The sequence below is a fragment of the Seriola aureovittata genome, chromosome 14, assembly GCF_021018895.1.
Source record: "Seriola aureovittata isolate HTS-2021-v1 ecotype China chromosome 14, ASM2101889v1, whole genome shotgun sequence".
Lineage (NCBI taxonomy): Eukaryota > Metazoa > Chordata > Actinopteri > Carangiformes > Carangidae > Seriola > Seriola aureovittata.
This window is the reverse complement of record NC_079377.1, coordinates 21,607,086-21,622,297: the sequence shown is the minus strand read 5'-3', so window position 1 is coordinate 21,622,297 and position 15,212 is coordinate 21,607,086. Positions and strand designations below refer to the sequence as shown.

Below are 15,212 nucleotides of genomic sequence, written 5' to 3'. Positions count from 1 at the left end.
ACAATGCCTTTCTTTTTTATTTAGAGGGCCGCCAATTAATAAGTGGTATGAAATGGCGTCTTAGTGTTAATTCTGTTATGATGCCTGTTGTAGCTTCCCGACTATTAAACCTTCCTCTCGAGAAAGAGAGAAAAAAACAGCGAGAGATAATAACATAAGCCCTAAGACGATCTTTCATCTCGCGTCCTCTGTTTTCATCCATTTCTTCTCCTCACAGACGCACTGAGTGTCAGATTAATGCTGTTGTCGCTGTTTAACTGGCCTCCAGTGCCACAAAGCTCATATCCCAAATCTAGACGTAAACAGTGGCTAAGTGAACTGACCACACTGGAGTGTGTTCGGACAACAGCAAAATATACAAGTGTAGAAAAACTCAGTCATAACGAATAAATAATATTTACATTTCTAATACACGTGAGATGTTGTTCCAGAACTAAAACGAACGTATTTTTTATATTATTTTATAACAATCTACATGTTTACAGGCTTTCAGGTTTAAAGCACTGACGTTTATCTTCATCTTGTATCAGGTACTAACGGTGCCAATATTTCCGCTTCATCCTGTTAAACTGAAAAACCAACACAGTGTAATTTAAGGTAGCAGAGTATTGGTATTAGGGAAGTAATATAACGTGTTAATACATTTAAAGGCTCAATCCTGTTATTTTAACTACGTTAATTTAATTTGAATTCTCGTTTAATTTGAGGTTTTGTCTTGACATGTAAAAACCAATATTTTTGTGTCTCTTACAAAAGCATTAAATGGCACCAGAGAGCTTTAATAACTTAGCTTTTTTTGTTTTCTCTTACTAGTCTCTCCATCAACTTGGGAGCGACAGCAGCTTCCGGTCCTGTGCTTTGAATTTTTTTGCCAAATTGCAGTAAAATAACTCTTAAATAACTGGTCCTCAAATCACAGACACTACAATCTAAATGAATATTTTTGAAATCATCATTGTGAGGTAGCCAGCAGATGCCGAGTTGATGTCAAAGTGACCGGCCGTTTTTCCTCCAGGTCACACATGACCGATGGAGGCTGATCCTGTGGCTGTTATGTGGCTAATATTTGAAGGTTCCCATTCGATGTGCTGTGTCCGTATCAGTTGTGCGCATCCTATTGTACCTTGTAAGTAAGTTACAGCATAGAGCTTTAGCCCCAGGCGTGGGCGAAGCTTACATTAGCCATGCATCTGAGCCTTGCTAGCTCTCTGTGTGTTGAGCAGGTTTTACACTAAGCGTCGGAGAGTCTCAGAACCGTGTTTTTTTTTTTGAAGGCCCGCTGAGTGATTGGTGGGATATGCATTGCCCTACAGTGAGAGGCTCCACTCTGTAAAGGCGCTCGACGGTAATCACTGAGTTAATCCCGCCCCGGTTGAAGCTGTATTGACATTGTAAAGACGTGGTGTGAAGTATGTGAATGTTTACACAAGGAATATAAGCGAGCAGTGTATTTACACACACACACACACACACAAATATCTGGTGGACACTGACTGCAGCGACAAAAAGAGTCATTTATCTGCCTGGTCTCTGTCGTGTGTGTATGCTTCTACACTTGTTTACACTCTGTGCTCTAATTTTGTGATTTACAGACACAGTCACTGGTAGAAAAAGACCTTTTATCTGTCAGGCTCAATCTACTGTCACTGATGTGATACTTTCCTCTAACTGTGCATTTAATGTCGCAATGAATTTTGCAAGGAAACAGCTGAGTAATAAATTTGAACAGCTGTGGATGTTACTGAACTGGTTTACCGTCATGTGTGTAACTCTGCTTGTTTTTCTCTGTGTGTGTGTGTGTGTGTGTGTTCGTGTGTGTGTGTGTGTGTGTGTGCTCTCCAGGAAAAAACAAGGAGGAGGAGGAGGCCATGATGCAGGAGTGGTTCATGTTGGTAAACAAGAAGAACGCCCTCATCAGGAGACAGAACCAGCTCTCTCTGCTGTATGTACCCTAACATCCTTTCCTTTTCATGGTCGGATGAAAGCGTTTCCTGTGACTGGAAAACAGCTAGGTGGCTGCATTAGCGCCTGTTTGTTTTTCGATATTTTTTTTTTTTCCGTGCACTGAGAAGCATTAAAAACCTGGAAACATCACACTTCTATTCAAGCATCAGATCAAAAATCATTAACGCTACACAGGGTGGCAGTGTACTCACCACTCCATTCACCCCCTCTGTCTATCCGCTCATTGATTTACATGTGGACGGAATATGAAATCAATAGAAATGTGGTGATCATCACTCTATCGCTAGTCTCTTTGTATGTGGCCAGCTGCGACAGGTGGAGAGACATACACACACACACACACACACACACACACACACGCAGGCTGCCTTTTTTCTTCATTTGCAGCTGTTGGGATTTCAAAGTGTGCGAGGAGGAGAGATTGAAGTATTCATAATCACATTATATCGTGGGAAAGGGGGAGGCTTTTAAAGTGGCCAATTGACAGAAGGGCTGATTATTAGCCCGTTCTGTTCTCTCTTTGTGGAGGCCAAGAGAAAAGGCGCCTGTGAAGGACAAATTCTATTAGGGACTGAATTAGCTCATTTTTTAATATGGCTGAAAGAGGAAAGAATTCAATTTGTGCCACATACGCACACACACACACACACACACACACACACACAAACCACATCTGCCCGTGCATACGCAGAAACACAGGGCGACACACACTCGTGGCATGTCCATATATTAATGCGTTTCTATCTCTCTCTCTCTTTTCATGCTATGTTCACCCCCTGTCCTTATATTCCTCTTTCTTTCCTCACACACATGCACACACACTCACCCAGGGCTGTGCGAGCGCAGTATGTGTATCAGTTATGTGCAGTAGATTAATGCGAAGCCGGAGAAGGTTCAGGCGAGTAGCTGAATCGATGTTTATTGCAGGTTTCTTTAAGTGCTTAATGATTTAGTCATTAACATATTGATGAACTTTGTTGTGTGTGTGTGTTTTTCTCTCTCTCTCTCTCTCCCTTTAACTTGCCACAGGGAGAAAGAGCACGATCTGGAGAGACGCTTCGAACTGCTGAACAGAGAGCTGAGAGCCATGCTGGCCATCGAGGGTAAGACACACACCGTCTCTCAGCTGAGGTTTAATATGTCTGCAGGTATCAGGCAGGAGAGATGTACACATTCATATCTGTGTTTCCCCCCCTGCAACAAAACCTTCATTTCATTATGTAGATTCAGTTTAAATGTCAAACTCTTTATTTTCTGTCATTACATGTGTTTTGACAGTTCAACTTAAAAATAAGCAGGTTTCACGAGTTGGAATATACTTGATCATGTTAGTGATGTGAAGCAACATATCAAATAATCTCCATTCATTCGTTTTACTTCAGTTTTCTCTCCCAGTGACTGACCTGTTCTATATATCACTATATATATATATATATATATGTGTGTGTGTGTGTGTGTGTGTGTGTTAATGTTTATTTATTGGACAAAATGGCCACTGAAGAAGACAAACAGCAACAGTTGAGATTTACTTTCTGCTTCCCCGGTGATAAAGAGAAGGTAAAGCTGCTGTCGAGGGTTGTTGGACTTTTATAACACAGAGATTCATCTCTCTTCACCTGTATGGTTTTCACGAGTGTTTCTTGCGTTTTGTCCAGCTGTTAACCAGCCTTCATCGAGAGCCTTAAGCAGGATGATTTTAATTCTGCGTCGGCTTCTTGATGAGGATTAAGATGCGAGCTTGCGAGGGATTTCACTCCCTGATACTTGATCAATGCTATCTGTTTCCTAGCTAGACCTGACTAGTCGATGGCTGATTTGAAATCTAGCCACAGCCGCATTGAGAGACGGTTTGCGAGGTTAAAAAAAAAAGCAGTTATATTACTGAAAGCTTGTTAACTATGCCGCAGCCAGAAAAGCAGCCATTGTGTCGTATCAAAGTTGTCAGGGGGCCAGGGAAGTTTAATCCCCTTCGACTGTGTCCTCTTTGGCAAAATGAACCTTTTGCCAATCAATGCTAATTGATTTTACCATTCGACATTGACCACCACCACCCCTCCTCTCCCCACAGCCTTCAGACACCCATTGTAATTTCACCGGGCACCTGATAAGCTACCTGGTCCATAATAAATCAATTGTAATTAGCAAGGAAGGAGGTTGGCCAGGCGGGGGGGGCGGGGCGGGGGGGGGGGGGGGGGCAGACAGACATGCGTAGCCAAGCAGGAGCTGCAGACGGTGTCGCGCTGCCTGCGTCCAGGTTGATTCCCTCTGTCATCGCCCGGCCATTTAATTTATTTATATTTATCGAGCTGCAGCGTTTCTGCGGCTCGACTCAAACAGGAGGATTTCACTTTCTCTGGTTCATATGTCAGAGTGTGTGTTTGTATCAGCGAGCCTCCTCTCACCTTGTGTGTGTGGTTGTTTTTGCGAATATTGTGTCGTGCTGAAGAGAAGTCTGCTTTTGTTTCTTTCATGTTTGTGTGCGTCTGTGTGTGTGTGTGTGTGTGTGTGTGTGTGTGTGTCTTCTGTGAGTGCATATTTCTCTCTCTCTGTATCGGATGTGTATCACGTGTCTCCCTGCTCGCCTCTGTGTGTGAGTGTGTGTGGAAGTGAGAGAGCAGAGATAGTGTGTGAGGTGAGGTGGAGAGGTGGTGTGTGTCGTGTCACCTCGCCCCTCTCTGCCTTCATGTGGACTTGTTGGATTTGCAGCTGACTAACTTATCAGCCGGCCTTATTTTCCTCCCTAAGGGAGGCACTTAACATTCACAGGCTCTACCTTTCTGTAGCAGCCACAGATAGTTCTGAGCTGCTGGGAAGAGACCTGCGTGTGTGTGTGTGTGTGTGTGTGTGTGTGTGTGTGTGTGTGTGTGTGTGTGTGTGTTAAAGAGAGACGATCTGTTGGTCTCTGTTTGTCTGCATCTGTGTGTTTACATCTCACAGGTGTGTTTGTGTGTCCACCTGAGTGTCTGTCTCTTTCTCTGTGTGTAAATGTGTGTGTGTTTGGCGCCCATCTCCCCAGCTCTTATTTGGTGCTTGGGCAGGTCCATTGAGCGATGGTCGGGCGTGCGAGTAATTGCTGATTTGGTTGGCCAGTCGATGACACAGAGAGAGAGAGAGAGAGATGCACTGTGTGAGTCAGAGCAGAGAGAAAAAACACACATCGCTGAGATACACCTGCCCAGTCACACACACACACACACACACACATTCACTCCCTGCTGAGAAAAATATATACCTGCAATGATACACACACACACACACACACACACACCACTCTCCCTCTATCTCTTCCTCTCAGTCAGGCCACATGGTCACATATTGAACCACAGTCTTCATAATGTACAGACTCACACACACTCTGTCCAGGTCAGAGTGTGCTGCAGCTGTTTCCAGCTGTTAGTAACAGTCAACAGTTATTAGAATATTTCCCGTCAAGTGTCGGCAGACGAGGAGAATATTGTAAAAACAGATGCAGGAATAAACCATTAGAACTGTATAATGTATATATAATGTAAACATTGTGGGTTGTGATGAGAGTTAAAGGCAGGAGATATTAAGTGAAGCCGCTCGGCTCAGTCTCTGTTGACGCCGCGGACCAGAACACAGAGAGAGAGAGAGAGAGAGAGAAAAGAATGACTCATGACGTTTTATTCTACATTTGTGCTGCTGACTGGAGCTGCAGGACAGTCAGGAGGGAGAGGAGGAGAGGAAGAAAGACAGGGAGCTTTGAGGTGGAAAAGAGGAGTCAGGAGGAGAGGATCCATCTGAAATCAACTTTGAAGCTGAAGGACAAATATTCCTAAACTTTTCTTGATTTCATGATTTTTGGTGAAGGAATAAAATGTATTTCATACACGTAGCAGCAGTGGTGAAATGTAACCAGGTACATTTTCTCAACCACCGTAGTTAAGTACAACTTTGACATTTCAGAAGAAATTATTGCACTTTTTACTCCACTGCAATAATTTGACTGTTTAGATATTAGTTACTTTCCAAATTAAGATGCTTTCTTGCTGCTGTTCCTTTTTTATTATTATTATTTTAATAATTTCAGGATATTGTTAATGATTTTGGGTTTAGGAATATTGGTTAGACAGGATTTGCATTGTGAAAGTGTCACTAAGCTCGTATCATGATCCAGTGATCCACAGTGAGGTGTGCTGCTGTTTCTCCAACATGCCGATGCTTAAACCGGTTTCCAGAGTCTGATTAAATGTGCAACTGTTGCAGAATGAAACGGTTGGGGACAGGTGGAGGCTGTCGGGCCAGTGTTGATGTTGTTTATGAGCGTGCTCAGTGATAACCACCTCCTTGTACCTTCTTGGTGTGATGCCAGGCAGGAAAATGCCATCTGTATGCCACACTCTCATCTCCCTGCCACAAAATTGATCCACTATGCCCTCTTTATCTGCTTACCGATTCACACCTATGTATGCACACACACAAAACTGTGTCTTGGCTGCTTTCAAGGGCCTCTGTGTGTGTGTGCGCGCGCATGTGTGTGTGCGTGCGTGCATGTTTTAAAGTGGACGCCCTCTCGCCATCTAAAAGGGATTTATGCATAGCCGGGTCCCAGAGTTTTTCCTGTTACGGTTTGATATGATAAGCTTTTTTATATGTTTAAAATCAATATGTAATCCTATGCAGGAGCTTATCCCTCTCCACACTCCTGACACACACACATACACACACACACACACACTTCCCATTTGTAAATCTATTTGGGCTTTGTAACACATCGGGGCGGCGCGCTACAGACCCTGATTGATTAGGTGCACTGTGGAATCCTATCACATGGGCGACTTTTGATGATGTTGCCAACTCTTTCAGGATTGCTAGTTGACTGGAACCGCTGATAGCAAGTAACTTTGTTCCAGGAGTTGTCGGACTTTACTTTGGGGGAATTTAGGTAATCAGTGTCTTACTTTATTTATTTGTGGTCAGGGTGTTTGCGTTGGCTTTTAGGCTGTTCTCAACTCAGGTTACACAAAAAAAATTAAGATAAAGTCCTTAATTGGTTTAAATGCACAAATTATTCTCCTCACATCTTCTCCAGCAGTTGTAACTTTATGTGTTTTCCAGGAAACAAGTGCCTCCTGTAGTGTAGCTAACATGATATTACATGCTGGTTATTGTAACATATGGCAGAACAGATGCTGAAACTGTGCGTTTTGTTTACATTCATGCTAAAGTTTGTGGATCATTGACTGTCGTCCGCTCTGCTCTTGTTTTGAAAAGTTAGAACTGGGTTTCCTGCTCTCTGACACTGACTTGTTTCAGTTTTTAGGAGCTGTGGAGTCTCTTAAAGGTTTTCATGGGATTCAGGCTGTGGAGTCAGGAGGCTGGACAACAAGATACTGAGCTGAAGTGTCACTGAAGTACTGGATAAGACTGTTGAGACTCTTACTGTCAACAAATCCCATGTAAATACAGAAACGATGCATGAGTCCATCTCTGTGTTTTTCACAGCTTGTCGATGGCACTCAGATCAGTTCCTACTGAAGACAGAGATCTTTAAAGTCAGGTATTGTTAATTAACTAAAAACTTGCTCAGAGGTGTAAATGATGCATTTGTGGGGAACTATTTTCAGCCACGGATTAATACGCTTTGGTGCTCTCGGGAGAGTCTCCGGCAGCAGGATGGTGCATGTGGGATTGATACAGAAGTGGCCGTGTTCATTGTGATGAAGACACATGTCACCCGCTGCTGCAGTGTGGCTCGCTGATGTGTTTTTAGTAGTTTCCAGACCGAGATGAGCTCTGTGACGTATACAAGGCTTCAGCTACACAGACAACACTTTGTTAGTAGGATCAGTTTTTGGTTTTGGGATTTTTCATGGGATGACGATAAGAAAAATCACCAGATTTATCCTTTAAATTTTAGCTGTTGAAACATGAGTGGAATGATCCTTTGGTCAGTTTGTGGGTTGTTTAGTAATAATTTGATGTTTTCTGAAGTGCTGAGATGTTTCTTAACAATTTAGTCTTTAATCTGCATCTACAACAACCAAACTTTTATATTTCGTTTATGGACATTTGCATGAGACTGAAAAATTAATCTGCAGACATTTTTCCGTATTTATCAGCCCTTTTCCCGTCCTGTCGACTTTCTCCTCCTCTGGTGACACTTTTTGTCTCTTGACTCCACTTGGACCTCGGCCAAAACCAGCTTTTAGAGGCCTTTTACACAAGAACAAGAGGTAAAGAGAGCAGAGGGGAAGAGGGGAATAGCTCTATAGATCTGTGTTTGTGGTCCTCGGTCTCTGAAAACGTTGTCTCTCAACTTATAAAGCTGTGGATCGAATCCTTTGATGTCACATCGCTGCATGATGTGAGACAGGAAACGAGAGAGAGAGACAGACAGACAGACAGACAGATGCATGTCGGACTGTCTCTCCTCGCTTTGAGAGAACGAGGCTTTGGACCAGTTTGCTCTCTTGAATAAATTTAGTGTCGGAGAGAGCGGGCAGGGAGGGGTTCATGGGGATTTGAACCAGCGCATTCTTGTGTGCCTTGTGCAGACTCACATGGTTACCATCGGCGTGCACGGCGAGGCTTATCTGAATACGCACCCACCATGTGAGTTGTACACACTTCTCTGTCTCTGTGCCCCCCCCCCTCTCTCTTATGGGGGAGGCGGGGCTTATGTGGAGGAGGGGGGGGGTCTGAGTGGCTTCAGGGTGTTTTGTTTGTTCTTGGGTGTCTAGTTACCCAGCCTGCCCTGCTCTGGTGTTGCCTGGTCACGTCTCTCATCGGCTCTCTTTATTGTTTACCTTCCTAATGAGGGAGGCGGGACTCTGCGACATGTGATTGACAGCAGTGTGCTTGCCCACATAACCCCCAACCGCCGACCCCCCCCTCCCCTCCCCTCCCCTCCCTGAGTCGACTAGGACTTTGGCTTTTTGGCTGAGATGTGCACTGGAGGAGGAGGAGGAGGAGGACAGTTTTTTTTTAAACATACCTCTGTGTTTTTGTGGGAATTTTTTTTTTTTTTTTTCTCCACCATCCTCCTGAACCCTCCTCTCGTGGGCCGGCCTTGTTGAGAGAGGATTGTGGGAGAGTGGAGTTATGGCGGATATAGAGACACATTCCTGTCTCACAATTATCCAAAGATGATGACTCACATGATGACTCAACTGCCTTTCGTTTTCTACACTTTGCACAGAGTGTCTTGATTCTCAGTGTCTCTCTCTCTCTCTCTCTCTCTCTAAAAAAAAAACCAAAACAAAAACTCTCCAGATGCAGGTTTGAACATATTTGGCAGTTTTGAAGTATTTCTCGACTCCTCTACAAAGGCAGAGCAGAGTAAATTTGCTTCCCTGAGGGAGAAAAAGAACAAGGGAGGGGGAGAAAGAAAAGGAAGAGAGGAACGTAGAGAGCCAAATATTGGGACTGTGTTCATTTCGCTCTGTGGTCGACTTCAAAGGGACGAGCGGGGCCAATGAAGAGAGCGCAGACCTTTCAGGACAAACACACTGGGCCCAGCGTGACACACACACACTCACACAGCCTGACTGCCGCAATTTGACTCAATGAGGAGGGGGGGGAATATTTATTTTTAATAAAGCCACACTTATTTTGGGACTGACATTTTACAACATTCCTTTTCTTCTGGAATCAATAGACGGTTAAATATTGATAGAGGGGTGAAGTTGCACACGGCTCGGCTGTGTTTGAATCCTCTCTGGGATGGAAGAGGTTTTTTTTTGTTTTTTTGAATATGAAAGGATGGAGTGTTTCGAGGGGACACGTTCTCACACCGAGAGGAGGAGCTGCAGATTTCCTGCCTTCGTGTAGCTGTGGGACAGTGGTGTAAATCCACAGTGGAACTGTTTCTGAACATGTTGCAGTGCACAGATCAGTTTGCTTTAAGAAGATGCCAACCTGCATTTTGTTGCGCCGCTGCAGCAGCAACAAAGTTGAATGCAGTTTAATTGCACAAGCTGACTTGTTTTTACGTGATAAGAACATGTTGCATGGTGGTTTAAATTTTACAAAGAGGAAATTTAAGTTGTCATGATTTTATTGTTTAACAGTAGTTGAGTGTTTGTGGGTGAGGGAGGGAGGAGAGCTGCTGGTGCTGGGTGAATGTGGAGCCGAGGGCGCCAGGCGGATATTTGAGCCTCAGGGGGAGTGAGTGCTCTCCTGTGGGCTGCCCCCCTCTCCAGGGAGAAGCTGAGGGGATTTGGATCGGGGTCCCACCTGGACCCTGTGGGGCCCTGTGGGGCCCCTTCCTGCAAAGACCCTGGAGAACTGATGGAGGAGAGTCGGGGGCTCACCTGTTTGTTTGTTTGTTTGTTTGTTTGTTTATTTATTTAGCTGAGGAACAAACTGCTGCTCTGTGTTTGTCTCTGACGTGACGTCGAGATGTTTCTATTCATTTGAATGAATCTGTGAAAGATTTTGGATCATGACGATTCAACTGGAATATTTTTTTACCTTTAAATTCAGGAAACAGGAACATAATCACTCTGTCTTCATCCAGCATCATTTTACCCAAATTAACCTCGAAAATGGAAGAAAAGAAATGCTTTATACAACAGGCCTGTCACTTTTAATGAGCATGATGACAATTGTCATCATCTTTTTTAGGAAATCACATGACCAGGAAACATTGAACACATAAAGACACAGTGTGTTAGTATAAAACTTTAAAGTCCTTTTTAAACAAGCAGCACAATCATTGTGTTTTTGAAACTATGAGTGAGGTCCTGATGAGCTGCGTGTTCCTGTGGGAATGAGATTCCTCTCATGTATCTGTGCGTCATGAGGCCGCACATTAACATGACAATATCCTTCAAGTGTGTTTGCTCGGGTCAACACATCATCACTGTGCGCACACACAACCTGACGGAGTGTGTTTACACGTCACATTCACACACTGGTCTGGTCTCCATCTCTGCACCGTCCAGCAGATTAATAACAAGATGAACTTTTACCAAACGCGTCCGTCCACTGAGCGATCTGCAGCCTCGACCAGAGAGCGCGTCCGTCATGTGGAAGCTCTGCAGTCCTCAGTGGGATCTGATGGTTCCTGATAAAGAGCGCTGTTAAAGTGAAGCCATGTCCAGTTCGTCTGGAAAGTCTTTTTTTTAAAAGCATCTTCATTAGAGGTGATCATGAGGAACCGTTCTATTCCAGGAGGATCTGAGGTAATTCAGCCTTTTGTAGAAATGTTGTCTTGTAATGTTAAAGTTGTGAGGTAGTTGGTCAGTCGTGTTCACCAGGTCCTGGGAGGTTAGAACAATAACTTTTCATCCATGGGACAAAATGTCTTTTAGAATAAAGAGGTCGTCGTCCGTGCGTCCAGCTCTGACGGAGTTTGTTCCTCTTGTCGTTGCAGACTGGCAGAAGACCGAGGCCCAGAAGAGACGAGAGCAGCTGCTGCTGGATGAGCTGGTCATACTGGTCAACAAACGAGACGCGCTGGTCAGGGACCTGGACGCCCAGGAGAAACAGTAAGTTACACACAATCAAGACACACAGCAACACACAATCAAAAGCACTTAACACCCTGCAGCGAGTTCTGAGCGTCTGCTGCCCGTCTTTAAATGTCCAGACGTCCCACAAACCGCAGACATAGTGAAAACACGTTGCAGGACATGTTGCATTCCAGCCAGCCTGCACTCATGCTGCATGGCGGCGGCGGTGGCACACCTGCACGGGCGGGAGCCCGTCCAGATTGGCGCCGCCGTCCACCAACAGGGTGCCAGGCAGGCGAAAGGTCGGAGCTCGGCCCCTGGCGCTAGTCCACGCCACAGGTGGCAAGGCGACGGTTGCCGTGGCGCCAACTGTGTTACCTGTGTGTGCACGCTCCCACCCCCGCCTCCTCCCCGCTCCCTCCCTGACACATCTGACCTTTTGACCTTTGCCCTCCGCAGGGCCGAGGAGGAGGACGAGCACCTGGAGAGGACGCTGGAGCAGAACAAAGGCAAGATGGCCAAGAAAGAGGAGAAGTGTGTCCTTCAATGATTGTCACTTGAGAAAAACACAACCAACAAATGTAGCCGATAAAAGAAATGTATCATTATTATTATTGATATTATTATTATTATTATTATTATTTGATAGTGGCTTTTAAACATTTCTATCAGTTATTTGAATCTTTATCTGGTTGTTGTTTCGGTCAAATTAACCTCAGAGACTCGGCTGAATTTAGAGGCCTGCGATGCCTTTGCACCAACTTTATACTGACTCCAACTGTCCCACATATTTACAGTATTTTTTATTTTTAATTCTCCTTTGCTTTACACAGATCGGTACTTGTATGTAATATAAATATGTGTGAGACAAAGGCAGTGGAAAGGCTGTGATATTTGTATGTAATAACGCAGCAGCACAGCCCTCTCTGTGTGAATGTGGAGAGCAGTGGGTTTGAGGTACAGCACAACAGGATTTAATGGGGGGATTTCTCTTTATCTATTTTTTTTTTTTCTTCATCATGTTGAGAAGATGATGAGGATGATGAGGCGGCTGACGTTTCAGTTGGACTTTTAAAAGGAAAAAAAAGATTGGTTGTACCATCAGTTTTTTGTTTTTTTTTTCAAGCTACTTCATTACTTGACGGTGTCTCTTTTAATTATTTCTCTTAAAAGTTTTTACTTGTAAAATATCTTAACAGGGGAACACCTTACCGTTCATAAATCTAAACTTTCCTATTGCTTTTTTTTTTATTGTCTTGGCTTGAAAGCAGTTTACCAAAAGATCATGTTTAAAAAAAACAAAAAAACACAAACAAACAAACAAAAAAAACTCATGTTGTATATTTTCATCACTGCTCTGACCAATAGCAACAAAATCCTCTTTATTTGTCAGGATTCATGCAGTCAAAACAAAAAACTATATATATTATTTATTGCCGTTTGTCCTATAAGCTGCTTGTAACTGAATCTACCATCACAGTTCATGTGCATTTTGCTCAACAACTTTTGGTTTGTATTTATTGTATTCTGAAGAGGAGAAATATGCTTCCACGTGCATCTCTTAGAGCTCCACATCTGGTGCAGTTGTCCTTTACGTGTGAACATTTACCTGTTTATTTATTCCAGTGTCATAACCCAAGTCTTCAATAATAAAGTCCCTATGATTTCATACTCCACAAGGCAGCGTGTGGCGTCTTTTTAAAGGCTCTGGATTAAAACACGCATTTTAAAGCTGCAGATATTTATCTCCTCGCGTCTGGACACCGTTTTATAATTGTTGTCATATTTTAACGTTGAGTTTTGATGGAATCTGCGGCTTTGAAGTCTGTTTTCATATTTTTTTTTTTTTTTTTTATAATTGCACACACACACTTCTAAAACTTGTAATCTCAACGCTTTCATTCTTTTTTCTATCAATTTCTCCATTTTACCTCCAATCCCACATGATCCAGACACATTCCTGATTTTTTTTTTTTCTCCTTTCTTTCTTTTCACATAACAAAAAGTTATTGAAATGCATGCACGCCTTTGGCTGCAGCGCTGCACATAAGTGGCCCCTATCACTGCATTCACCAGCGAGCGCTGCGTTTAGCAAAGCTTATTATTCGGCGCTCTGTTCAGTTCCCCTGCGACTTGTGCGTGTTTATAAATTAAAATTGGCGTTCGGGTTTTTTGTTTGAGGTCGGAGCTGAGCAGGTTCCTCAGAGGAAGATTAGAGAAATCACTTTGTACCGAGCAGATGTTTTTTTTTTTTTTTTTTCTCTGGGCCGCTTCTGTGCGCGCTGGAGACGGGGTGCAGGGCTGGAGAGGCTCGGTCACCCGCAGCCGCGGATGGAGAGGATGGGGAAGGAGAGGGGAAATTACAACTGGAAGGTCAGAAAAAACTATCGATTTAAAAAAATTTCAGATGAAGAAAAAAAAAATCGCCATTTTAAATTTCCTCCTTTTTTAAAAAAAACAAAAAACAAAAAAAACTTCCTCCAGTTTTCTGACGCGCAGCCTGATGTTGAGACTAAAATTAACAATGAAATAAAAATGAGTGTCTGTGGTTGAACCCTCCGCTCCGTCCCTGCAGGCAGCCTCCCGTCCCCGATTAAAGCAGGGAAATAGGTTGTGACAGCAGACGTCCTCCCCGGCCTTTCTAATACGTTAAAATTAATTTGCTGATTCGTTTCTTCTCTGCTTGGGACCGACTGTACGTGCACGTTACGCACTTTACGTCCCCCGAGGCGCTTTGTTTTAGTTTGTATTACACCGCGTTTATCACGGGTGACTGTAACCTGCAGAATAAAGCGAAGAGCCAAACCGGTGAAGGACGTTTTGCTCGGTGTCGTCAGAGGGCTGCATGTGGCTGTATGAGTGTGTGTGTGTGTGTGTCTGTGTGTGTCTGTGTGTGTCTGTGTGTGTCAGTGTGTGTGTGTGTGTGTGTGTGTGTGTAAGGGAAAAACCTTAAAAATTGTTCACAGCACCTGTCACTTGTAGATGAGGTGGAGATGGATTAAATTTCTTCTATAAATAGTGAAATTTGTTTGATTAGCTGCCTGGTTTGATCCGGACAGAACTCAAACTTCACTTCATCAATTTAACAGAAGTTTTGTTTGTTCGTCCGAATCAGTTTTAAATTCACTAAAGTTCTTCCTCTCCTCTTAAATCGGCTAAAAATACTTGAAGGCCTCTGATGAAATAAAACATTTCCAGTGATTAAATTAATATTTCAACGTGTTTTCTGCGTGTGTTTCAGAGTTAAGAGAATAAACAGCCCGTCTTACCTCTGCAGGATCACCGGCTTTCTTTAAAGCTGCAGTTGAAGCAGACGGAGTGAAAAACATTTGGAGTCACTTTCCTGTTTTTCAGTGAATAAGAGCGACGCGGTGCGTAAAAAGCGGCGGTGGCTCTGCGCTGCTGTGCAGCTGAGGATCCTGCAGCTGAATGGATTATCTCCTGAGCTTTGATGTCTCCTGGCCTCACCTCACAGGTGCTGAGCGCCGCTCGGCCTCTGCATTACTTCCTTTCCCCCGCCGCCGTCCAAAAAACTGCACCTGAGGGAGCCCGGGTCTCCGCGTGCAGCGCCGGGGCTCCTACAACACTGTGTTTTATGCATCATCGTTTTAATAAGCACCGACAACATCCCCGCAGATCCCCGCTTCCAATCCTGCCGGCTGAAGGGACAAAACTTTTCCCCCTCCTCTCCTCGCCGCCTAATCCCAGGCTTTACCAGCTCAGCATTAAGAAAATTCAACTGCAATTTGGGATTAGACAAAATACTCTTATTACAAAAGGTTGGTGCAACTTGATAACTTGATACTTGTTCAGGGGTTTATCTCGGGG

The 15,212-nt window shown here is 43.9% G+C and overlaps 1 protein-coding gene across 6 annotated transcripts in view; it reads left to right on the top strand.

Annotated features, from left to right (window-relative positions):
- The window catches only part of ehbp1 (EH domain binding protein 1), a 140,880-nt gene extending 127,817 nt beyond the window's left edge, over nt 1-13,063 (top strand). For all 6 annotated transcript variants that reach the window (XM_056395015.1, XM_056395019.1, XM_056395018.1 and 3 more), the window contains 4 exons: nt 1,843-1,942; nt 2,995-3,068; nt 11,306-11,420; nt 11,844-13,063. In XM_056395015.1, the coding sequence (XP_056250990.1) occupies nt 1,843-1,942; nt 2,995-3,068; nt 11,306-11,420; nt 11,844-11,934 (380 nt within the window). In that variant the 3' untranslated portion in view covers nt 11,935-13,063. The remainder of the gene's footprint in view (nt 1-1,842; nt 1,943-2,994; nt 3,069-11,305; nt 11,421-11,843) is intronic.
- The last annotated feature ends 2,149 nt before the right edge of the window (nt 13,064-15,212 follow it).